Source organism: Notamacropus eugenii, chromosome 2, assembly GCF_028372415.1.
Source record: "Notamacropus eugenii isolate mMacEug1 chromosome 2, mMacEug1.pri_v2, whole genome shotgun sequence".
NCBI classification, from domain to species: Eukaryota; Metazoa; Chordata; class Mammalia; order Diprotodontia; family Macropodidae; genus Notamacropus; species Notamacropus eugenii.
The window spans coordinates 501,446,363-501,473,674 of record NC_092873.1 but is presented as its reverse complement, the minus strand read 5'-3'; the positions used below and the strand labels follow the sequence as shown (position 1 = coordinate 501,473,674).

The window sequence follows — 27,312 nt, the reverse complement described above, 5'->3', positions numbered from 1 at the left end:
ATCTGAAACTGACCCATCCAGAACTATTCAGACCTTCCTATCTGCCTTTCATATTTGCAATCAAAACCCTTATTCATCTTTCTAAGTCTCTCAATTCCATTACTCAGATTATCCAGTTCCTCCCCATCTTCACTATAGCTATCTGCACTGGATTCTCATTCTAGCTTAAACAAAGCAAAAGTTAACTCTACCATTATATAGCAAACATCAGCATTTTCACTGCTTATTTATAACCAAATATAAGTTTCAAATTATCACATTTCTACCACATCCTTTTTAAAACCCCAATCTATATAACAAACTCCAAATTTAAAAATTGTGTAGCAATTGCACCAGATTAATGTTGCATCTAACACATACCCATCCTTACACCCTTTACAATCATAAATGCCAAATAACAATATCTTTTTCTGCTTAATCCTGATAGGAAAAGCATTCTCAGATGCTGCTTGTTATTCCTTCAATATAGCCTGAGGAATATCAGGTCACTGGATTCATATGGCTCTGGAGAAGAAGTGAGGTTGGTGACCTGCACAGCCCTCCCTCACTCAAAACAAAGTCAAGAGCAAGTCATGTCATCATTTCTCTGATGGCATGGTCTTCTTCGGCAACAAAAGACAAATATGATTTCTTCAAGACAGATTTTAACTTGAAATCCTGTCAAACCTGGATTTGTAATCACTAGTGATAAACATTTTAGCCCTCCTCTTTTTTTTTTTTTTTCAACTCTACTTTCTTAAAGAGCTGAAAAGCCATCTTCGGGATCCCCTTCCCTCCCCTGAGCACATGATCTAGACATGCACATGGATACTGCTGTCTCATCCATATCCTTCTGCCTTGGGAATTTCAGGCTCTAGAAAGAGTTGAAATTCCACTGCTCTCCTTAGGCTAGCACAAAATCCAGGCAGGTACCCAAGGAAACTCCTTATCTTCATCCTTCAGAATCTGGAGAGAATTGATCCCTCCAAGAGACATCATTGAAATTCCAAAGTGAACTTGCAATTTTAAACACGCTGGCTGGTACCAGATACATTGACCCAATTCAAACCTGAAGTACAAATTTTAGTTTTGAGATCTCATCAAATCAAAACTCAACTTTTTCCTGCAGACTGCCTGATGTTCATTTTCTCTTATCTTCCTTTTTTTACATTAAAAAAAAAAAAACCTGGGCCAGGTGTTAAGCAGGATCCCTGCCCAAACAAAACAACCACACTTAATCATTTTCTTCTTATCTTTCCCTTTATATTTTGGTAATTCATCCCAATTCTCAAGTTTGTTTCCCAAAGGACTATCCTTTGGAATGTCACATAATTTCCTGGTACCAGTAGTCCAGGACGGATCCTGTCCCATAATGGCTATAATTTCAAAATTACTTTAACTGAGGGGCATCACCCTCCCCTCCCAGTTGGAGACTGAACTAATTAACCTAATCTGTCTATCAAGAGAAGTCACCCTCCCTTTATCAGTCACCCAGGTGCTCACAGACCTCTAAGTTTCCCTGGTTCTGCTTACCTGGGTCATGCATGCACAACTTACCTGACTAAATCAACTTACCTGACTGAATCAGGCCGATTCTCTGTCCTTACTAATATGCCCTGGGGCTTCACCACTTGCTTTTGTTTAGCTTCTCCAAATAAAGTTTCTCTCTTCAGGATCTTACCTGCTTGGGGAGGAGTGCTACCCTTCCCAAGTTCCAAGGACTGCCAGAGAACACTCTGGTGGGCATCTGCCCATGGACTCAGAAAAGGAGGGTCTTCACAAATGAGTGGGTCCCAGATGAACCCCCAAAACTGTGTGGGTCAGAGACCACTGACTCAAATGAAAATCAGAGACTTTTCAAGGTGGAAGCAAAGCAGCAAGATTTTATTACAAACTCGTGAGAAATAGCAACTCCTCTCTGATAAGTAATCAGGAGAGTGAGGAGCCTACAGAAGGCAAGAATAAAGATAAAGATTATATACTCCTAACGTGGAGATTCCCCCAACCTCCCTGCTGGCCATTACTCCCATTGGCTGGGAGGCAGGCTCACAATCTAACTGCGGCAATTTACCTCAGAAATAAGGAGCAAGGAAGTAGTAAAACAACCAATGTAAAGCGAACACAATGTTCATAACCTTATTTGACATGCAGTATGCTGAGGTGGCACTCCAAGAGGAGGGAGTTAAGTTTCAAGTTTCTTCAAGGTCACATAGATAGAAACTTAGGCCTAACTACTAGAAGTCTATTGTCAAGTACTGAGAAGTCTTCCTGACTCTTTTTCACTCAATGACAACTCATACTAAATGATTCTCAATCCTATTTCTGTAGCAACCCTTGTAGAGAGGTAGAAAAGGAGATAAAAGGGATAAGCATAACATAATACCAAGGCCACAGAGCTAGTCAACAGAAGATCAGGTATTTGGAACCACATCCTGTGGTTTCAAATCTATCTCTGTTTAAAACTCTTAAATACAAAAATATTATATTCAAAACCCAAGATATCCAGTGACCTGTTAATGAGAATCATGAGGCTATATAATAATATAATGCAGGGATGCTCTCTAACCACAGACAGTGGAAGGCCATCTTTGTGGTGCCAGGAGGGTAACTGCCTGCCAGAAAAAGAGAAAAGTCTCCCTACAATGAATGATGCAGGAAGTTCTACCATTATCAATTATGTCTCTTGGGGTTAAGCATTGCCCAATCCCCTCAGGGATCCTCTTTTAAAATGTAAACATTTCTATCCAGAAGTGAGGACAGAGAACATTCCAGACAAATAACAGTCAATTCGAAGGCAGACGTAAGGGATAGAATCAGAAAGTCTTACAGGAGGAATAACAAGAGGATCAATATATTTGGATTCAGACTACAAGAGGTGATTAAAGATGAAGAAAGGTAGGAAGTGGGCCTTTGTGAAGGCCTTTAAATGATAAAAGGGAATTCTATAATATTTTATCTTGGAGGTAACAGTAAGCCACAGGAAATCATTTAGCAGAGGGAGTGGTCAGACTTAGGCTTCAGGTTTATACTTTAAGATTTATATTTTAATCTTAATAAAGCTAATAACTAAATTTATGTGAGCTGATGAGATCACCAAATAAGGTGGTAGAGAACAAAAAGAGAAGGGTCAAGACGTAGCCTTTGGGGACACCAATGATCAGGGGCCCTGGATAAATATTAAGCAAAGGTCACTGAGAAGGAGTAGTCAGACAGGTAAAAGAACCAGGAAAGTAAAGTACAGTGTCATAAAAAAATCATGGAGGAGAACATCTAGGGGGAAATGTATATTGACATCATTTAAAAGCCTGCAGAGACGCAAAGAAAGATAAGTAACATCTTTTTTATTATTTATTTATTTTTGGTTTTCGGCATCCACTTCCACAACATTTTGAGTTCTCCCCTTCTCTCCCCTCCACCCATCCCAAGACAGCGTGCATTCTGATTACTCTTTCCTCAATCTGCCCTCCCTTCTATCACACGTCTCTCTTCTCTTATCCCCTTCCCCTCTATTTTCTAGTAGGACAAGAAAGAATTCTATACTCCATTGCCTGATAAGAATCCATACTGGAGGCAAGACAGTTTTCAGAGCACTAGAGGCTCAAATTTTAAAGTACTGAAAAGCAAATCAAAAGCTTAGAAAAAAACTGAGGTGACCAATAAATATCATACAACTGAAAACTCAAACACTTATGGAGGTGAAAGTTGAAAACTAAAAATTATTTTTTTAAAAAAAAGAAGATAAAATCATACAATACTACTTGAAAATGAAATATTACAGATTTAGTGAGGCTCTGATAATTTATAATCAAGATGTCAAAGATATCTGCCACTGTCATGAAGGATGTCAAATGCACAGACTAAATGGAAAAAGGATTTCCTATAATGATCTCCTAGTACTGTCTGGCATAATGCTGTGACAAACCAAAGGAGGAATTCTATTTCCACAGGATTAAAACTCCTTCCAGCTTTCAGTGACAGCAGAATGTAAGTCAGAGGTGACTGGTACTAATCAGAGTTGTGACCTAGCAGAACCAGGCTTCTGATCAGGTAAAAGGGTAGAAATTTGTACACATGCTTAATGTATTGTTTGACAGGGAACCTATCAAGGAGGAGAACATGAAGTGGGAGGTTCAGGAGGCAGCATCTAGCCAACAGAGAGCAAAGCGGGAAATTCGAATTGGTAACAGCATAGAAAGTGTTACATTTGTCTGAGTAAGTCTACTCTCCATTAGGGAGAGACCCGTTCACTAGCACTGTAGAATTCCTGGCTAAAATAAAATAAACATTTTCCTGGCTTCACAGTGAGTAATGCTCTTTGTTTAGAATGAGCATGTTTCTCACAAGGCTAAACTGATTAGCCTAGCCCAGGGTGGGGAACTTGGGGCCATGTACTCTAGGTCAAAACTCCCGCTCCACACCCGAGCCCTGGGACTCAACAAAGTCTCCTATATGAGGTAACAGTTTACCTGTTTAGAGGCTTATGGGTTTGCAAAGGTTTTTACATACAATGTATTAAACTTTGCAAAAACTCATCAAGTAAGTGTTATTATCTCCATTTTACAGATAAGAGAGGCTGAATGAGATAAGGTGATTTTGTCCAGTGATTTGTGCCACAGCTACTTGGAAAGGAGTCAGGATGAGAACACAGGTTTTTCTAATTCCAAGTTCTTTCAGGCCTTATACACTATATCACACCACTTCTCTAAATCTATAATCACATTGGAAAATGATGTAGTAATTAAGCAATGGTGAAAATTCTAACTTTAATCAACATGTAATTAGGTGGAGAAAACACAGAGCTTAGTCAAAATATAAATAAAACAATGAAACGCATCCATAACTTAACAAGAAAGACAGACAGAAACCTGGATTGACTTTGAAAAATTATAAAATGCCTTTAATAATTCTAAAACAAAGAGCTATAACAATGATATTCTTCCAATAGAGGTATGTGGTTACAAGAAACAGATGATCAAAATCTCTAAAGAGTTGGACTTCAAATTCACCTACAAGGCAACGGAGGGCCATACAGTGGGCACATGGTACAGCTGGAAAGGGGTTAGCTACCAGCTACCTGTGTGAGCCCAGGCAAGTCACTGAGCTTCTCTGGACTTCAGCTTTTTAAGTATTAAAAAGGGGAACTGGTTTAGAAGAGACATAAAGTTACTTCCAACTTGCAACCTAGGATCCTGCAAACACACTGCCACCTAGGAACTACACAAAATGAACAAAACCAGCAAAAAGGCTGTCTCCAGAGAGATGTATGACTAAATATAAGAAGGTACCCAGAGTATTTAGTGATTACCCCCCAAAGAATATATAAGTGAACTAGGGCAAACAGCATACACGAAAAGAATACAAGGATGGGTGATGAGCAGATCACAGCTGCATTAAAAAAGTAAAAACTGTGTATATTTGTTGTCAAACAAAAGTATTTATAATAAATTGGTGAGCTTGGATAAGAAAAAAATAATGTAAATGTCAGGTGTTTTTGCCTGACTAAATATCCAAATGTCTGTTTAATTAAAGATGATTTACCTCCCTGATTTACGCTTCACAATTTTCTGCTTGATAATCTTTAATAAAAAAAAAAATTGTATTACTTTTTAAGTTGCAAAATTAATCTAAAAAACCTACAAAAAAAGAATCGCTATTTTAAAATGTGAAATATATGTTACATGTCTGACCAATCCTTTCCTTCTATTGGTTAATCTTCCACCCTCAAACTACAGTCATCCCCACAAGGATCTGCTCTCAGGTGCTCTGCATCAAAAACAGAATTGGCCAAATAGAAAAGGAGAGACAAAAATCCACTGAAGAAAATAATTCCTCAAAGAATACAACTGGCCAAATAGAAAAGAAAGTACAAAAGCTAATTGAGGAAAACAACACCTTAAAAGTTAGAATTGGGCAAATGGAAGCTAATGACTCTTTGAGATATCAAGAATCAATCAAACAAATTCAAAAGAATGAAAAAAATGAAAAGAAAATGTTAAATATCTCATCGGAAAAACAACTGACCTAGACAACTGATTCAAGAGAGATAATATTAGAATCATTAGACTGCCTAAAAGTCATAATCAAAAGGAGGACCTGGACAGCATCTTTCAAGAAATTATCAAGGAAAACCATCCTGATATCCTAGAACTAGAGAGCAAAACACACTTTGAAAGAATCCACTGATCACCTCAGGAAATAGATCTCCAAATAAAAACTCCAAGGAACATTAAAGTCAAATTTCAGAATTATCAGGTCAAGGAAAAAAATATAAGTGGTCAGAAAGAAACAACTCAAATAAAAAGGAGCCACGATCAGGATTACATAGGACTTGGCAGCGGCAACATTATTAACAAGATCAGAAGTCATGGAACATGATATTTTGAAAAGCAAAGAGCTAGATTACATCCAAGAATCACTTACCGGGCAAAATTAAGCATCACACATCAAGGAAAAAAAAACAGCCATTCAATGAAAGAGGATTTCAAGCTTTCATAAGGAGAAGGCCAGAATTAAACCAAAGATTTGATCTCCAATATCAAGACTCAAAAGACGTATAAGCAGGTAAAAGAGGTAAAGAAACCATAAGGGATCCAGTAAAGCTAAACTCTTTATATTCTTCCATGGGAAGATACTTGTAATTCTTAAAAAATTCTATCACTAATAGTACACCTAGAAGAAATATACATAGACAGAGGGTAAGGAATATAAGGTGAACTGAGGAAATGAGATAAAAAAAAAATTTAAGGGATGAGAATACTGTGTGCAGAAGGAAGAGATAGGATGGGGTAAATTATTTCACATGAAGAGGCAGTGGAGGGGAAGATGGGAAGGCGGGCGATGGACATCCCTTGAACCTTACTCTCATCAATATTGGCTCAAAGAGGGAATAATACACGCAATCATTTGGATATAGAAATCTATGTTACCTGAGAAGAAGGAGGGGAGGAAATTAAGTAAAGAAAAGGGGAGGGGACTTACAGAAGGGAGGGCAGATCCAGGGAGTGGTAAACAGAAACAAAACACTGATGGGGAGGGAAGGGAGGGAAGGGGTGAAAGGAGAGAGAGGACAAAGAGGAGGAATAGGATGGAGGCAAATACAAAAATAGCAATCATAACTACAAATGTGAATGGGATGAACTCTCCCATAAAACAGAAGCAGATAGCAGAGTGGGTCAAAAACTAGAATCCTATAAAATGCTGTTTATAAGAAATTCATCTGAAGCAGAGAGACACACACAGAGTAAAGGTAAAGGGCTGAAACAGATTCTATTATGCTTCTGGTAAAGTGAAAAAAAGCAAGCAAAGCAATCTTGATCTCAGAATAAAAGCAAAAATAGACCTAATTAAAAGAGATAAGGAAGGAAACTACATCTTGCTAAAGGGTACCACAGACAAAGAAGCAATATTAAACATATATGTGCCAAGTGGTATAGCATCCAAATTCTTAAAAAAAAAAAAGTTAAGTGAGTTATAGGAAGAAATAGAGAACAAAACTAGTGGGAGACCTCAACTGTCCCTACTCAGAACTCAACAAATCCAACCAAAAAATAAACAAGAAAGAAATTAAGGCGATAAATAGAATATTTAGAAAAGTTAAAAATGACAGACCTTTGGAGAAAACTGAACAGGAACAGAAAGGAATATACCTTTTCCTCAGCTGCACATGGCATCTACACAAAAACTGACCATGATTTAGCACATAAAAACCTGGAAATCGAATGCAAAAAAGCAGAAATATATTATTTTCAGATCACAATGCAATAAAAACTATATTCAACAAAGGGTAATAAAAAGATAGATTAAAAATTAATTGGAAATAAAGTAATCCTAAAGAATAAATGGGCCAAAAAACAAACCACACAAATAATAATTTCATTAAAGAGAATGACAACAATGAGACAACATACCAAAATTTATGGAATGTAGTCAAAGCAATACTTAGGGGAAAATTTATTTCTCTAAATTCTTATAAACAAAATGGGAAAAGAACAGATCAATGAACTGGGCATGCAACTAGAAAAATCAGAAAAAGAACAAATTAAAAATCTTCAACTGAGTACCAAATTGGAAATTCTGAAAATGAAAGGTAAGATTAATAAAGACTAAAAGTTAAAAAAGAAAAAACTATTGGGCTAGTAAATAAATCTAAGATTTGGTTTTATGAAAAAAACCACTAAGACAGATAAGGCACTGGTTAATTTGATCTTAAAAAAGAAAGAAGAAAACCAAATATCCAGTGTCAAAAATGAAAAGGGTGAAATCACCATCAATGAATTAGAAATTAAAACAATCATTAGGAAATATTTTGCCCAATTACATACCAACAAATCTGACAACCTGAGCAAAATCAAAGAATATTTACAAAAATATAAATTACCTAGATTAACAGATCAGGAAATAAAATGCCTGAATAATCCCTTAGAAAAAAGAAGCTGAACAATCCCATTAAATGAACTCCCTAGAAAAAAAATCTTCAGTGCCAGATGGGTTCATGAGTGAATTCTACCAAACATTTAAAGAACAATTAATTTCAATAATATATAACCTATTTGGGAAAACAGGTGAAGTAGGAGTCCTACCAAATTCCTTTTATGATATCAATATGGTGCTGATACCTAAACCAGGGAAGAGCTAAAACAAAGAAAGAAAATTATAGACCAGTTTCCCTAATGAGTATAATTGCAAAAATCCTGAACAAAATACTAGCAAGGTGATTACAGCAATATATGACAAGGATTATGACCTATGACCAGGTAGGATTTACACTAAGAATGCAAAGTTGGTTCAATATTAGGAAAACTATAAACATAACTGACCATATCAATAATAAAACACCAGAAATTATGACTGTCACAACAGATGCTGAAAAAGCTTTCAACAAAACATAGCACTTATTCCTATTAAAAACAATAAAGAATGTAAGAATAAAGCTAGCTTTCATTAAAAGAATAACCATCAACAAGCACTATCTGTAATGGGGATAAGCTAGAGAGCTTCCCAATAAGACCAGGGGTGAAGCAAGGATGCAGTAATAGAAATATTAGCTACACCAATAAGAGGAAAAAAGGAAATCAAAGGAATTAGAATAGGCAATGAGGAAACAAAACTATCACTCTTTGTGGATGATATACTGGTATACTTAGAGAATCAACTAAAAAACTACTAGAAATAATTAATCATTTTAGTAAAGTTGCAAGACATAAGATAAACCCACATAAACCACCAGCATTTCTTTGTATGACCAACAAAGCCCAGCAACAAGAGACAGAAAAGGAAATTCCATTTAAAATAACTGTAAACAATATAAATACTTGGGAGTCTGCCTTCCAAGACAAGCCCAAGAACATGAACACAATTAAACACTTTTCACACAAATAAAGTCAGATCTAAACAACTGGTCATGGGGAGGCCAAGTCAATATAATAAAAACGACAATTCTGCCTAAACTAATTTACTTATGTAGTGCCATACCAATCAAACTACCTAAATATTATTTGATAGAGCAAGAAAAAATAACCAAATTCATCTGGAAGAATAAAAGGTAGAGAATATCAAGAGAATTAATGAAAAAAATTCAATGTAAGGTAGCCTAGAAATACCAGATCTCAAACTACATTATAAAGCAATAATCATCGAAACTATATACTACTGGCTAAGAAATAGAGTGGTAGATCAGTGGACTAGGTCAGGTACAAGACATAATAGTCAATGACCATAGTAACCTAGTTGTCATAAACCCAAAGACTCCAGTTTCTGGGATAAAAACTCACAATTTGACAAAACTTGCTGGGAAAACTTGAAAACAATAGGACACAAATTAAGTGTAGACCAACATCTCACATCGTATGCCAAAAAGTCAAAATTGGTGCATGATTTAGACATAAAGGATGATACCGTAAGCAAATTAGAAGAGCAAGGAATAGTCTTCCTGTAAGATCTATAGAGAGGGAAAGAATTCAAGACCAAAGAAGAAATAGAGAACATTATGGAATATAAAATTGATACTTTTGATTATATTAAATTTAAAAGCTTTCGTACAAACAAAAACAATGCAACCAAAATGAGAAGGAAAGCAGAAAGATGAGAAACAATCTTTATAGCATATGTCTCTGATAAAGGCCTTGTTTCTCAAATATATAGAGAACTGCATCAAATTTATAAGAATATAAGTCATTCCCCAATCAATAAATGGTCAAAGGAAATGAATAGGCAGTTTTCAGAGGAAAAAATCAAAGCTTTCTACAGGTGTAAGAAGAAATGCTCTAAATCACTTTTGATTAGAGAAATGTACATCAAAACAACTCTGAGGTACCACCTCACACCTATCAGATTGGCTAATATGACAAAAAAAAGAAAACGATAAATACTGAAAAGGATGTGGGGAAAATTGGGGCACCAATGCACTGCTGGTGGAGTTGTGAGCTGATCCAACCATTCTGGACAGCAATTTGGAACTATGTCCAAAAGGCTATAAAGCTATGCATACTCTTTGATCCAGTAATACCACTAGTAAGTCTGTATAACAAAGAGATCATAAAAAAGGGAAAAGGACTCACATACGCAAAAATATTTATAGCAGATCTTTTTGTGGTGGCAAAATATTGGAAATTGAGGGGATGCCCATCAGTTGAGGAATGGGTTAACAAGCTGTGATATATGAATGCAATGGAATACTATTGTGCAATAAGAAATGATAAGTAGGACAATTTCAGAAAAACCTGGAACAGCTTCTACAAACTGATGCAAAGTAAAATGAGCAGAACCAGAAACACACAGTACACAGTATTAGCAGCACTGTATGATGATCAACTATGAATGATTCATCTCTTTTCAACACAGTGATCCAAGACAAACACAAAGGACTCAGGAAGGAAAATGCTATGCACATCCAGATAAAGAACTGATCTACTTTGAATGCAGATGGAAGCATATTTTTGTCACTTGATTCTTTCTCATGGCTTTTTCCTTTTGATTTGTTTCTTCTTTCACAACTATGACTAATATGGAAATACATTTTACATGACAGCACATGTATAATCTATATCAAATTGCCAACCCATTTTCAGAAGAGGAAAGGGGAATGAGAGGACAGGAGAAAAATGTGGAACTCAAAATCTTGTACAAATGAATGCTAAAAATTGTCTTGAAATGTAATTGGGAAAAAAAAGAATACTAAAAAATTGAAAGAAAATAGAAATGAGATGTGGAGTTTAAATTTAGTAACTCAATCAAACAAATATTTATTATGTACTACATCCAAGGCACTGTGTTGTTAAGCAATGTTTATGCTAAGGTTTTAAAGGGTCACCATCCAATAAAGTTTTTACTTCAGAGCATTCTCCTGAATAGGGGAGAAGGGGGTAGAGGTGAGGTGGAGAGATGGAGGAAGCCCTCAAATAACAAATGGAGATGGTGAACTGAAGGTATTTGAAGCCTTGGTTAAAAATCTTCCTACAGTAGGGGATCTGTGAATATGATTTTATTTTATATTTTAATAACTATTTAGACATAATTTTCTTGAAAATTCTATGCATTTTATCTTTTGCATTTAAAAACAATTATTCTGAGAAGCAGTCCTGAGGTTTCAACAGACTATCACAAGAGTCTGTGACATAAAAGGTTAAGAATCCATCTTAGAGGCAGTGTGAGTACAGTAGATATAGCATTGGCCTTAGAAGTAAAGAAGATCTGAATTCAAATCTCACTTCAGACACTAGCTGTGTAACCTGGAGCAAGATGTTTAACTTGGTAAGTCATGGATTAGTGGTGATCTAAATTGGAAGACAGAGCTCTCTACCTGAGGAAATCATAGTTCCTGTATTAGCCTAAAAACCCTTAAAAATCAGAATGCATTGTGATGTAATAGAAAAGTACTAGTTTTAGAATAAGAGGATCAGTGTTCAATTCTGGTTGCAGTAAAGTGTGAGAGTGGGTAAGTTTGAACTTCCATGAGGCTCAGTTTCTCCATCTGTAAAATGAATAATACTTGCATGACCTACTCACCAGACTGTTAGAAAGACATAAAAAATAATATATATAAGATCCTTTGTAAACCATAAGCCTTTAAATGCAATATAAGTACATAATAAAAGAAGGCACATTTCAGAAAAGAGTCAAATTATACTTTTTAAAAATTTACTTCATAATATTTAATTTTCCCCAATTACATGTTAAACAATTTTTTAACATTTTTTAAAAAGTTCTGAGTTTCAAATACGCACATTATTTGACAAGAACTGCTGGGAAAACTGGAAAACAGTATGGTAGAAAGTAGGTATAGGTCAGCATCTCCCACCTTATACCAAAATAAGGCCAAAACAGGTAAATAATTTATACATAAAAGTGATACCATAAACAAATCAGGAGAGCATGGGCTAGTTTACCTCTTAGATCTATAGAAAAGAGAAGAATTAGGACCAAAAGATACAGAGCATTACAAAATATAAAATAGAAAATTTTAATTATGTAAAATTAAAAAGTTTTTGCACATACAAAACCAATATAACCAAAATAAAAGGAAAGCAAAAAATTGGGGGGGTCCCCCACAGGGGTTCCCACAACAAGTATCTCTGATAGGGCCTCATTTCTCATATAGAGACAGAAAAGAGTCAGATTTAAAAGAATACAAAGTCTAATTTTAACAGAAATATTATCAAAAATTACATACCCCCCCAATCAAAAAAACACATCTACAACTAATTACTTGAGGGTTAGGTGTCTGGAAGGATGCTAGCACTCTATAATACTTTTTTGTTTGTTTGTTTTTTATTTTTGGAGGGGGGCAGACAAGGCAATTGAGGTTAGGTAACTTGCCCATGGTCACACAGCTAGGAAGTGTCAAGTGTCTGAGGCTGGATTTGAACTCAGGTCCTCCTGACTCCAGGGCCAATACTCTATTTACTTTGCCACTAGATGCCCATATTTTCTGTGGAGTGTTTAATGAGTGAACAAAGGATTATCCTTGAAGTCAGGAAGACCTGCCTCTGACACATGCTACTATCCCAACACTGAAAACAGGCTGCTCAGAGTGAACAAGGTTTACCACATTGGGAGTTTCCTGCACTAACAAAACCTCCTATTTTGCCTCTGAAATACTCAAACACAAAAACAATTTATCTATGTGAGCCCCTAGTTTAATTTCTCCTTTCCAGAAGAGAAAATTACGGGACTACCTCTGAGATCACAAAGACAGCAACAAAAGAAAGACTGAAATGCAAATCTTTTCTTTCCATTTTAACAAGGTCTCCTCTAGTAATACTGGAGGCACATATACACAAAATACCATGAGGCAGCTGAAGTTCACTGTGCACACAAATATAATCCAAGTAACCCAATGGTTAATTAAGTTTCCTTTGACAACATATCACAGTTTTTTCCTGCAGCCAGTAGTGGCAGATTTTTATGATTTTAATTATATTAGTGTGTTATAAGCTCTTTGAGGGCAGGGATTCTCTAACACAGGTTTATATCCCCTTCAAGTACCCTGCAGAGGAACTCTCAATAAATTTTGCAGAACTGAACTGTAATATTGCATATAACAACACAAAAATTAGTCTCATTACCTGATCTATAACAATTACCAACAGGGAGAGGTATTGTTTAGTGACAAAGGGAAGCAGACTGGAATTAAAGCAGTTTAAAAACTTACAACGTACGTCCTCCAAATTAACCTTCTTTTCCACTAAAACTCTACTAAAGATTTTAATCTTTTATCTTAAGACACACAAAGATTATGTTACTACCTGGCTGCATCATGACTACAATTCACATCCCTTCTCAAATCAAAGAAATATCACGTTACCTTGATGAATAATAATTAATGAAAGAATATTATGTTTATCCACAAAAGCAATCCTTTGGCACCAGGTTATATAACATACCCTGGATCAAATCATATCCTTGGCAAAGTACCACAATTTGTAAAAACCTTAAATACTGAGAGTTTCATGAGTTGTCTGTCATGACTCAGTGGAAAGAGCACAGAATACAGGGTCAAAAGCCCTGAAGCTCAAATTCTGGCCCTATTCCAATCTGAGAAATTTAAAGCAAGTCGTTATGCATCTCTGGCTCATCCTCCTGCGTGAAACAGACGAGGTCAGACTAGGTCAGGGGTCCCTGACTTTGGATCTGCCAGCTTCTACTTTCCATGTTTTGAAAACTATTTCAAAATAGTTGGTTTACCTTGGTAATCCTATGTAGTTGATTGTATGCATTAAAAACCATCTGGAAAGGAGTATCACAGGCTTTACCAGACTGCCAAAAGAATCCATGACAAAAAAAGTTACTAACCGTCATGGACTAGATGATTTCTAATGACCCTTCCAGTTCTAAACCTACAAAAATAAACTGATCATTTAATGGTACTTAGCCTAAGTTGGTACTCAAACTGCAGTTGGTCTCAGGCCCATTTCCCAACAGCAGCATGAAAAATACTTTCAAAAAATGACTCCTAATTCTAACCATCTCTAGCCGTCAAAGTTATTCTCGATATAAAACACTAAACAAGAGTTCCTTTCCAACAAATAGCAAATTATTTTCCTACTGCAAAGGAGTTACACAAAAAGTCTATTTCCTATTATGTCAACTAATAATTCCAGAAAGATTCACAACAATGTTAATTGCACTCCCTGACACACTCTCACATTAAGTACTAATTTAAAGCAGGCAAACAAAAGAGGACATATTAAAAATTAATTTTTGAATTATTTGTCAGTGAACCTGCTTCTTTTTCCCTTTCAATGCAAAAGAAAACCAGGTAAGATTAGTTTTTCCATTTCTTTTTTTTTCTCCTAGAAAAACCACTAAAAAAAAGTCAAATTTGTGGCTGTTCGGGGACTAATATGAGAAGAAATCTATAAACTGTTCCAGGCCCTCTTCTGAGCGATCATTTTAGGCAAAGAAGCTTCATCAATAGAAGGCAGGCAGAGAGACTAAGGGAAATTCAAATACATCAATACTCTTTTTTTGGAAATTTCTCTAAAGGTTGGGTGAAGGGAGGACATAACACTAAAATGATGTCTTTCCTGTTAACCCTTTCCAACACTAACAACCCCCTGGGCTCTCAACAACGACCTGCTTTGTCTGTGAACGTGTCTAGCAATGAAGGGCACTTTTTCAAACTGTTGTGAAGAATCTGAACTGAGGCTGCTGTTCAAGCTGGTCCATGCCACACCTCATGCACAGCACTGTCAGTAGTACTGTACTAGAAGTCACCCTTCCAAAGCAGGTTTTATCCTAGAGATCACACATACTCAAGGAAACTATGCCAGGAAGAAAACTAGAGGATGCTGCCCACTTCAGCAATAAAGCCTGTTACAACACTCATGCATTTCAAAGGCTACCCTGCAAGATGGCACACACAGATCACAGTCTTTCTACCTCTGGCATGGCTACAGGAATTTCCACGATAAAGGACCTTCTAAAAACTCCCCTCCAACTAGGTGACCATTGCCCATTTAAGCGAGAAGACTTGATGAACTTCAAATACCACCATGGAAAATAACATTTAGGGTTTATCTTCCCGTCTGCAGAATAACTCACCATTATGGCCCTGAAAGCGTTGTCACCCAAGGAGAGGCCTTTCCAGCTATCAGCCCCACCCCCAAAATGCTACCTGGGCGCCCTGGGGCATGTTTTCTAGGTGCCCACAAGGAAGTGCGCCTGGAGGGGCAGGGGCGGCTTCGTCCCGGGATCCTCCAGACCCGGCATACAAAAGGGGCTCCACAAATCGGGGGTACGGTCGCTTCCAGCACTAAATCTCCGAGGAACACAGAAACGCTGGGCCAGCTCGCTTCAGGAATCAAGCCTGGGACACCCTGCTCCCGAATTTCAATATTCCTACCACCCAGGGAGGCGAAAAAGGGGGGAGCGTCCCGTCTTTGTGCCGGGGGGGAGGAAAAAGGGGGGCGCGCGGCGGTCTAGGGAGGGGGGTCCTCAGCTGGGGGGAGGGGGCGGGGCGGGAGCCTTTCTCTTTCAGTGCTTTGTCCGTGGGACCCGTCTCCGTCGTGATTCTTGGGGTTCTACCGTAGGTTTAAGGGTGCGCTCCGATGAATGGGTCCGTCCCCAGGGGTCCGGGGTGCACAGAAGGGTCACCCAGCCCCCGGGGATCGGACGCCCATCGGAAAACAAAGCGCCCGCAGGACCGGGGCGGGTTCTGGGGGGGCCGAGGAGGTCGGGGCGGCCTCGCCTGCTCCTTCCCCTCCCGCGCCCCAGGTCGGGCCGAGGCCTGGGTGCCGGCGGGCCCGGGGCGCCGCACCGAGCCCCCCAAGAGCCCCGGCCATCTTGAGGCGGCCCGACCAGGCAGGCCCCGGCGCGGGCTCCCCGGGGGGCTCACCTTCATCGTAGTCCATGGCGGGCGGGAGCCTCGGGCCGGGGGACCCCAAGCGACAGCGTCGGCTCCCGCGGCTGAGAAGACCAAGGACGCCGAAGAAGATGCTCTCACCTCGGGCGCCTCCAGCGACAATGAAGAGGCCGGGGACTGCGGGGGCGGGGGAGCCTGGCGGGGCCGGAAAAGGTCAGCGAGGGAGCGCGGCCCGCGATTGGCGGAGATGCGCGTGGATGGGGCGGGGCCTGGGGGGAGGAGACGAGGGGAAGTCGGTGGGCACGTCACTCCAGGGCTCTCCCCGGCCCGGCCCCTCCCCCACAACGGGTGGGGGCGGGGCGGGAGCGGAGAGGAGGCGAGAGCGGGAGCTAGAGGGGTGGGCGACGAGCCGCCGCTGAGGTGCCTGGGAAGGGCGGGGGGGGGGGTCACCTGCTCGGTGGGGAGGTTCTCCTCTGATTTATCTAAATGCCATAAAGCGGGTCCTCAACCTGGGGTCCTCCGGGCTATTGTTTAGGGGAAAGAAGTCCAATTTGTGCCAGACTTGGGTTCCTAGTCCGCCTCCTGCACCCACCAGCTCTCTGCGCCTCACTGTTTTCACCTGTCCAATGGGAAGATCACCTGCGGCACCCACCTGGAGGGGTCGTTGTGAGGGTCACAGGTGATACTGGAGGAAAAACGCTTAGCAAGCTTGACAGTGCCGCGGAAATGTCACTTTATGGAGCGGCAGCGAACTAGAATGCTGGGCTGGCATCAGTAAGACCTGGGTTCGGGTCCCACTCTGGCCCGATAACAGGCATCCTGTTCAGGCAGTTCCCAAGAACTTCTCTGCGCAGTCACACAGACAGTTGTGGGTCTGCAATGGGGAAGGGAGTTTCCACGCCAAGAGCTGATGAAATCTGTGTGTGTGTGTGTATGTATACACACATATCCTCTTATACACACACATGTAGCAAGGAATCTGTGTCCATATGTATGTATGCACATATATGTATATATATATTACATCACACAGTAAGCAGCCCATACACATTCAATAAGCATCCAGTATGTGGCAGGCACTATGGTAAAAAAAAAAAAATGTATAATCCATTTGATTTCAGTATTGACCACCTGGTAATGTCCATGTTGAGTTGGTAGGAAAGGGTGCTTGTGATGACCAGTGAGCTACCTTGCCAAAATTCTATGAGTCTCTTCCCTGCTTCGTTTTGTAGCCAAAGACCAAACTTGCCTGTTATTTCAATTATGTTTTAATTTCCTACTTTAGTATTCCAATCCCCTTTAATGAAGATGACAATCTTTTTTTTTTTTTTGAGGGGAGGGATGTTATTTCTAGAAGACCTAGGTCTTCATATAACTAATCAACATTTTGGTCCCTTTGGTATCGGGGGTTGAAGCACGGACCTTATTACTATGATGATGAACCGTTTGCCTTGGATTTGAACAGATACATTCAGTCATTTATGAGATTGTACCCCCGTACTGCTTTTTTCTCCCTTTTTTGGCTATTCCATTTCTGCTGAGGGATTCTTGCCCACACTAGTATATGTAGGGATCCCCTGAGTTAAATTCAGTCATCCTGTCCACTGACCCCCAAGATGTTGATGTTTAATCTGTCTCCTATTTGACTACATCTAGCTTACCTTGGTTCATATCTTACATTCCAGGTTCCTACATAATATTGATCTTTATAGCATTAGACTTTCCTTTGGTCACCAGAAGCATCCAAAGTTGATCTTCCTTTCAGTTTTGGTCCAGTAGCTTCTTTAGTACAGGGGCTACTTGTAGTTGTCCTCCCTTCTTCCCAGATAGCCTTTTGGACACCTTCTAATCGGAGAGCCTCATCTTCCCATGTCATCTGTTAGCATGTTAGTACCATTCATGGGATTTTCTTGCCAAAGATATTAGAGTGATTTGCCATTTTCTTCTCCAGTGGATCACTTTTTGTCTGAACTCTCCACGAAGACCTGTCTGTCTTAGATAACCCTGCACTGCGTAGCTTATAGGTTCATTGAGCTACGTAAGCCCCTCTGCCACAACAAGGGAGTGATCCATCCAACTAAAAGGTGATTCTATGCATGGACATTACCAGATGGTCAACACTGAAATCCAACTGATTATACATTTTCTGCCAAACAAGGAAAAGATCTATATAATCACCTGACTGTGTCTAAATCATGAGCTTCTTATTATAAAATTCAGACCTAAACTGAAAAAGGTAGGGAAAGCCATCAGACCATATAGTAGGAATCATCCTTTATGAATATGAAGTGGAAATGATTAACAGATTTAAGGGATTTAATCCGGTAGATAGAGTGCTTGAAGAACTACGGACTGGAGGTTCACAATATTGTACTGAAGGAAGCAACAAAGTAACAAAAAACTTCCCAAAGAGAAAGAAGAACAAGAAAGCAAAATGGCTGTATAATGAGGCTTTACAAATAGCTAAAAAAAAAAATTTTAAAAAAAGGAAGAAAGCAAAAGGTAAAGGAGATAGGAAAAGATATATCCAAGTGAATGCGAAGATAAGGTTTTCTTAAATGTGCAATGCAAAAAAATAGAAGAAAAGAATAGAACGGTTAAGACGAGATCTCTTCAAGAAAATTAGAGATATCAAGGGAAAGTTTCATGCAAAAATGGACATAATAAAAGACAGGCAGAGATTTAACAGAAGTAGAATAGATTAAGAAGAGGCATCAAGAATACACAAAAGAATTCTAAAGATCCTAACATCGCAGATATCCACCACTGGTGTGATTACTAATCTAGGTCCACACATCCTGGAGAATAAAGTCAAGTGGGTCTTAGGAAGCACTGTTAATAATATGGTCAGTGGCAGCAAAAGAATTCCCAGCTGAGCCATTTAAAACCCTAAAAGATGACTGTTAAAGTGCTGCATTCACTATGCCACCAAATTTGAAAAACTCAACAGTGGCCATTAAGTTGAAAAAGATCAATTTATGTCCCAATTCTAAAGAAGGGCAATGCCAAGGAATGTTCAAATTACTAAACAATTGCACTAATTTCACATGCCAGTCAGGTTATGCTTAAAGTTCTGCAAAGCTAGACTTCAGTAATTTGTGAAGTGAAAATTGATAGAAGAGCAGACTAGTTTTTGAAGAGGCAGAGGAACTAAAGACCAAATTGCCAACATTCACTGCAGTATGGCAAAAGCAAAGGAGTTCCAGAAAAAAAAAATCTACTTCTGCTTAAGGGACTACACTAGAGCCTTTGGCTGTATGGATCACAACAAAATGTAGCATCTCCTCAAAGAGATGGAAGTATCAGATTGTTTTACTTTTCTCCTGAGGAACCTATATTCCAGCCAAGAAGCAACAGTTAGAACTGAACATGGAACAACTGACTGATTTAAGATTGGAAAAGAAGTATAACAAGGCTGTATATTTTCACCTTATTTATTTAATTTATGTGCAGAATACATGATGGGAAATGCCAGACTGGATGAAGCAAAAGTGGGAGTTAAGGTGTCCAGGAGAATTATCAGCAATCCCAGATATGCAGACAATACCACTGTGATAGCAGAAAGTGAAGGAAAATTAAGAAGTTTCTTGATAACGGTGAAAGAAGAGAGAGTATAAAAGTTGGCTTGAAGCTTACTATCACAAAAGCTAAGGTCTTGGCCACTGGTCCCATCACTTCCTGGTTATAGAGAGAGAAGAAATGGAAGCAATGTCAGATTTTATATTCTTGGGCTCAAAAATCACTACAAACAACAGCTGCAGCCGTAAAATTAAAAGATGCTCCTTAGAAGGAAAGCTATGGCAAATCTGGACAGCATACTTAAAAAGCAGAGATATCACCTTGCTGACAAAGGTCCATATAGTCAAAGCTATGGTTTTTCCAGTAACACTGTATGGTTGTAAAAGTAGGATGTGAAAGCTAAGCACCACAGAAACAACACTTTCAAATTCTGCTGCTGGAGAAGACTTTTGAGAGTCCCTTCAACATCAAGGAGGTCAAATCAGTCAATACTTAAAGAAATTAATTCCAGTTATGCATTGTAAAGTCAGATAGTGAAGCTGAAGTTTAAATACTTTGGCCACATAATGAAAAGAGGAAAGGACCCTGATTTGGGGAAAGACTGAAGGCAAAAGGAAAAGGGGAATGGCAGAGGATAAAATGGATAGATAGCATCATGGAAGCTACAAAGATGAACTTGGGACAAACTTTGGGAGATAGTGGAAGATAAAAGGACCTGGCATGCTATGATCCATGACATCACAAAAAGTCAGACTCAAGTGAATGAGCAACAAATGTGCTAAATGTTGAGAATACAAAAAGAGACAAAAAACATTCCGTGAATGAGAGGAACTTATAACATGTAAACATAGATAAAGCAAGTGATACAGTGTCATGATAGTAAGTTATAGCTGGAGTAGACCTTAAAGCAGTTGTCCATAAACTTTTTCAGTATGGTAATTCCTTTGTAAACTTTTTAGTTCATGATCTGCCAAGCATTCAAACTATGCTTCAGAGAGCACAACTCCAATGGACTGGCCATGTTGTTTGACTACAAAATGTATGCTTTCCAAAAAGACTGTTTTAAGGAGAACTCACATGGGGCAGGCAATCACATGGTGATCAGAAGAAGTGATACAAGGACACTCTCAAAGTCTCTCTCAAGAACTTTGGATTTGATTGTGGGACATGGGAGATACTGGCACAGGACCACTCAGCATGGCGTGCCCACATCAGAAAGGGTACTGTACTCTATGAGCCAAGCAAAACTGAAACACCACAAAGTAAATGTGGGATGCACAAATTTGGAGTATCCATCCCAAATATTCACATGCACTATCTGTGCCCAATCTGTGGTAGAGCATTCTGAGCTTGTATTTTTCTGATCAGCCATAGTCAGACACACCAAAACTTCACTTTATCATGGTGATGTCATTTTGGTTCTCTTTGAGAAGGAAGAACGACTATACATATGTATGTGTGTGTACATATATACACATATATATATGAAATGAAAGGAGTGATAATAATTAAAAATAATGAAGGAAACTCTTTCCATATTCTCTCTTTTATATTGCTTTTACCCAGGTTTGGAGCAGAGTGGGCAAATAACTTTGAAATTCTAGGTGGAAATAATGGGTCTTTTCTTCATCATTTCTTGTGCCTAAGGACACCAACCAACCAACCAACCAGTTGTTCGTGATGGTAATTGTACTGTAATATCTTTTGACAAAGTATACAATGACAAAAGGCTACCATGAATTAAATACACTGAACTTACCACTCATATCTTGCTAACATTTGAAAAACAGTAATACCTATATATGAAAAACATTCTGTCTATAGTAGATATGTGTGGTGGAGACTGAATTGTTTCCAAGATGAATGCTCCCTGAGATAGCCCTGGAGACCAGTTCACCCTCTGCTACATATTTCTACATCTATTTTATTGAGCTATCTATTTAGATAGTCTCCCTGAAGTGTCTCCAATGCATCCTCCCCCCAGGAGTTCACACCTTACAGGTCACTTAGTCTAGTCCTTTCATTTTTGAGAATGAAGAAACAGGCCCCAATAATTGAAGTGATTTAAGGTCATATAGCTAGTAACTGAAAGACCTGGAAATTAAAGCAGGTCTCCAAACTTCTACTCGAGTAACCTGTCCACTACTGCAGGCTATCCCTCTGTGACATTATCATAGTTTATGTCATCATATTGACCATTTAAAAAATTTATTTAATGTCAGTTTATTAAATAACTTGACTTGTGACTATTTGCTTTCCAAGAAACGCATCTCTAGATAAAATGTTATAATCTGTGCCTTTGTCTCCATTCAGTTTCTTTGTACATTCTCATTTAAAAGGAAGTTATTATCATGTGTTTTGGCCTTCTAATTTTCCCAGTTTCCTTACTGGTTTTTGCTCTGAACTTGTATGTAAAATGAGTTGACTCTGGGCCCACTGTCTGAGAGTCAATGTTAACCCTACCCTTCAGAGTTCTCCTGTAGAACATGTGCATGTAGAGAAGTGGAGTGTTAGGGAGTTTCTGTCCTCTCTTTGGTCAGCTTCAGTGAACCCACATCAATGGTATTCCCCTCTTTTTTAAGGGCTAGTGATAGCAACGCAGTTCCAATTAACTACATGATGTTAGATTAGCTTTTACAAAGGGATATTTACTTCAAAGATAGACAGAACAAACATTTTCCTCAACACCTGGTAGCATATTCCCTCTCCTACATCACCTTGGTCTCTGGGGAGGGAAAGGGTTTCAAGCTCAAAGTAAAACTCAGTTCCCACAAAGTAAAGTCCCATGGAGTTCAAGTCCAAAGCCCCCAAGATTGGCATCCTAGTCCCATGCTCCTCATGGGCTTTTGTACTATACTGGCTGAAGTACCTGATTTGGATCCCTGGATTCCCAGATTCTTGTGGCTTGAACTTACTGGTCAGTGACTCTGTTTCCTGCACCTAAAACTGAAAAGGACAAATGAAACAGGACCAAAACCCAAAACCCTTTTCTTGCATCCACTTGGTCTAAGTTAGAGGTCCTGAGGCCCTGCCCTTTTACCCAATGCTGTCACCTGCTTTTACAGAAATCATCCTTCATATTTATTAGATGTCTATTCAGGAAAGAGCCAGACTGTGCTCATTCAGTTTTAAGGTCAGGGAGAGTTCTAGCTACATAGCTGATGGAAAAGGGCTGCTTCCACTATGAGATTAGGCCAAGGATGAATGTCCACACATTCACCAATTCTCTCTGTAGGAAGCAGGTCTTCAGAGTCTTCCACATGGTTAACACCATCTTAGATGATCTGGGCATGTACTAAACCCCCACCAGATGTGGCATACATGAGGGGAATATTTATTTGTAACACTGGCTTGCACATGCTATCCAATAGGTAATCTAGTCGAAGAATTTCAATTACCTCAGAGTTCAATATTGGCATTAACCGCCAGATAGCAATCTATAAAAAATACCTGCCCAGGTAGTGCACGAACTACAAAGACCAAAAAAATAAAACAATCACTGTTGTCAAGGAGCAGTCCTCTCCAAATATCTGCCTGGATCTCTGTGCATATACTAGAAAGCACTTCCAGTCTCAGAATGGCAGTAACTCCTTTGCCCTATCAATTCAGATAGGGAATATTAGGTTCTTACTGTCTTGAATCCTTAGGTAGGGGAGAAAATGAAATATTAAAATATGAAATAAAATTATATTTTGGTTCCAGCTCCTAGATCTTTTATATTTTATGTAATTATGTCTACTATAAGGTAATTCATTCCAATTTCTGCCCTCAGTATCTATAGATTTAGATACTCAATAGATAATGTTGGCAGTCACTTGTAGACAGATTAAAATAAAAATGAAAATATGGCACACTGGCCTTTACTCTAGTGATCAAAGATAGCCACTGCTAATTATCTGTCTTTCAGGCCATTTCTCTCTGACTTGGATGTTCTTCGAACAGGGGGAATTATCCTTCTCAAAGGAATGGGGGAGGGAGATTTCACTCTCCTTTCTGAGAAGTAAAGGAATAAGAAGAGGGACAAGAATTCCAGCTTCTCTCACCAGGGATTCACCATCCCAGACTCTGTGTATTACTGGTTATACCATCCATCAGCTTGCTGGTTGCTAAAGCTCAGTCTCAACTTCCTCCATTCTACTCCCCTAAGAAGTCCAAATAAAAAGATGAGGATAGAGGCACAGAGAACTTCCCTTTGAATACTGTGATCCCAGAGAGACAAAGTCATTTCTGAAAATCTGGTCCACCAAGGCCCCCTCTACAAATCATCATGCCTGCCCCTAGATTCAGAGACAACAAAATAAGACAAGATTCTCCTGGACTACATATTACTTTATGAAGGTTCTCTCAGATAACTTTTTAATCCTCATATTTAAATCTAAACTGCATTATAAATTATATATAATTTTAAATTTCTAAATATAGAGACAGAGAGAAAGACAGAAAGAGACAGGGAGAAACAAAGACAATGACAGTACAAAAGAGACAGAAAGAGAGAAAAGCAGGTATATGGTACATGCTAGACTTGAAATCAGAAAGATTGAGTTCAAATCTTGTCTCAGACACTTTCTAGCTATATGACCTAGGGCAAGTCGCTTACTTCAGTTTACAGTTTCCTCAACTGTAAAATGGTAGTAATATAGCACCTACCTTTCAGGATTGTTGTGAGGATAAAACGAGATAATATTTTTAAGTGCTCTGTAAACCACAAAGCGATGTATAAATACTAGTCATTATTATAATCTTCTATTATATCAATATATCATGACTTAGCTAATCCTTTCCCCATAGGGTATATAGATAGTTTCCAGATTTTTGCAATTACACATAACAATATTATGAAAATCTTTAAACAGATAGATCTTGGGGTTTTTTTGTGTGTGTGTGTTTTATATACATATACACAAACATACACTTTAGGACAGAGATTCTCAATCCAGGGTCTGTGGATTTGTTTTAAAAATATTTTGAAAATTTTATTTCAATATAATTGATTTCCTTTGTAATCCTATACATTTTGTTTTATATGTCTAAAAACTTTATTCTGAGAAAGAGTTCATAGGCTTCACCATCCTGCCAAAGGGATCCATGACACGACAAGTTAAGAACTTCTGCTTTAGGGGTATCTCTAAACACTAGAATTATTGAAGCAACGGTGCTGAGTTGTTTTGATTTGCCTCTCTTTCAAGCTTTTTTTCGCTGGCCTTTTTCCAAGTGATTATTTGTGTTTCCTCTTCTATAAATAATCTACTCACATCAACAGCTTTAACTATATACTGTCTCCTCCTTAGGATTTTATGACACATCTCTTTGTGCTTCTCTTTCTAATTGGCAGATCCATTTCTCTCTCCACCACAGCATCATCGACCATGTCCCAAACTCTCTTCAAACTCTGGTTTCCCCAGGAATGTTTCTTGGCCCTTCTCTTTTTTCTCTATATTCTATCTCTTAGAGATCTCAGTAGCTTACCATGGCTTCAACTGTCCTCTCTATGCAGATTATTCCCACATCTCTTCTAAGTTCTAGTCCCACAACTCCAAATGACTTCTAGACATTGTCCTTTCATGTCCCCTACGGATCTCAAACTTGACATTTTCAAAACCCTCACTCAGGGGCAATCAGCAATTCTGGGCCTATATGGTCAAAGTTTACCCCAGGAACCCAATCCCACTAGAAGATCATTTTTTCTTTGGCTCATTTATGAACCCATCTGTATTCTTCTAATAAATTATCTAAAATGCAGCTTTTACAAGCAAAGCTTCAAAAAAAGAGCCATAGCTTTGGCACAAGTTCAACCAGCATTCCTGGAAAAGATGAAGCAAGAGTTTACAAAAAGAGTTCCAACATTTTTGCAAATGAAATGAGAATGTGAGAAAAAAAATTGACAGAGATGTTGACAAAGAGATGGGAGTTATGAAAGAAAGAATTGGAAAGAGAACTACCAGCTTAGCACAAGAGATATAAAGCCTTACCCAAGCAACAAACTTCCTAAAAATTTGAATGGACCAAACAGAAAGTTAATGATTCCTTGAGAATCAAGAAATAGTAAAAAAAAAAAAAAAGTCAAAAGATTGAAAAAAAATGAAGAAAACATGAGGTATGTAAAAAGAAAAACAACTGGACTAGAAAAGAGATTGAGGAGGAATAACTTACAAATCACTGGCCTACCTGAAAGCCATGAAAAACATCATATTTCACAAATTTCATTTCCTAAAAGAAAACTATTTTGATCTCTTAGAACCAAAAGGTGATACAGAAATAGAAGAAATCCATGAGTCACCTCTGGAAGAAAAACCAAAATGAAAACTCCCAGGATAGCTAATATTCAGGGCTCCTAGGTCAAAGAAAAATAATACTACAAGCAGCCAGAAAGAAAGAATTCAAGTAGAGAGAAGCCAGTAGGTTTATACAAGATTTAGCAGCTACCACAAAAAGGAGTGGAAAGCTGCAAAAAATAGAACAGAAAGCAAAGTATATAAGATTACAACCAAGAATAACATGCCAAGAAAACCAAGTATAATCTAATGGGGAGCGGGGGCAGGGAGAGAAGAATGCATCTTTAGTGGGATAGAGGACTTCCAAGCATTCTTCATGAAAAGACCAGAGCTATATAAAAACTTTAAAGTGCAAACATAAGTGTAAAGAGAATTACAGAAAGGTAAACATGAATGAGCAATCAAGGGACCAAAAAAGAAAAAAAAATTTTGCATTCTATTATTGGGAGATGATACATATGCACCATCAGAACCTTATCATCAACAGAGGTCATAGAGAGTTTAAAATTTTAGAAATGACTCTGTTATGTCTCGATGATTTTGAAAGAAGAATGAAAAGTGATGAGAAGAGGAAGGCATTTACTGGATGATGAGGGAAGACGGAGAGAAAGGATGGGAAAAATTATATCACATAATCAGGGTCCAGAAGTAGTAGTCAATACAATAAGAAAGAAGACATGGGAGGAACAGCTGATACTTGAACATCACTCTCTTCTGAACTGGCCAAAGGAGGAAAAAAATATACATGCTGAGCTGGATATAGAAATGCATTATACCCAACGGGGAAACAAGAGGGAAAGGAAAGAGGGAGGCACTAGAATGAGAGTAGATTAAAGGAGAGATTATTCCCAAGTAAAACAAACTCTATGAATGGACAAAAATAAAAGCTCTTTTTGCATTGGTAAAGCATTGGAAACTGAGAAGATACTTATAATTGGGATATGGCCAAGCAAGTTATGGTGGACAGAATATATTATTAAGATATAAAGTATAAGAATGATGAAGGAGATGGTTTCACAGAAACTTGGAAAGATGTGAGTTGATGCAAAGAAAGGTGAGCAGATCTCAGAGAACATTTTATATGAGGACAGCAATATTGTAAAGACAAACAACTTTGAAAGTCTTGGGAACTCTAATAAATATAATGGCCAACCATAATTCCAGAGGACTTATGATTGAATACACTCCCCACCTCCTGATATATAATGAACTCAGTGCAAATTGAGACATTTTTAACATGAC

At 38.4% G+C, this 27,312-nt stretch overlaps 1 protein-coding gene across 2 annotated transcripts in view; it reads right to left on the bottom strand.

Moving 5' to 3' along the window:
* Positions 1–16,522, bottom strand: part of LOC140529972 (DBIRD complex subunit ZNF326-like) — a 42,787-nt gene extending 26,265 nt beyond the window's left edge. For both annotated transcript variants that reach the window (XR_011975752.1, XM_072649045.1), the window contains exon 1: positions 16,313–16,522. Coding sequence is in view for 1 of the 2 variants with exons in the window: in XM_072649045.1 (XP_072505146.1) it covers positions 16,313–16,328 (16 nt within the window). In the remaining variant the exon portion in view is untranslated. The remainder of the gene's footprint in view (positions 1–16,312) is intronic.
* Between the last annotated feature and the right edge of the window lie 10,790 nt (positions 16,523–27,312).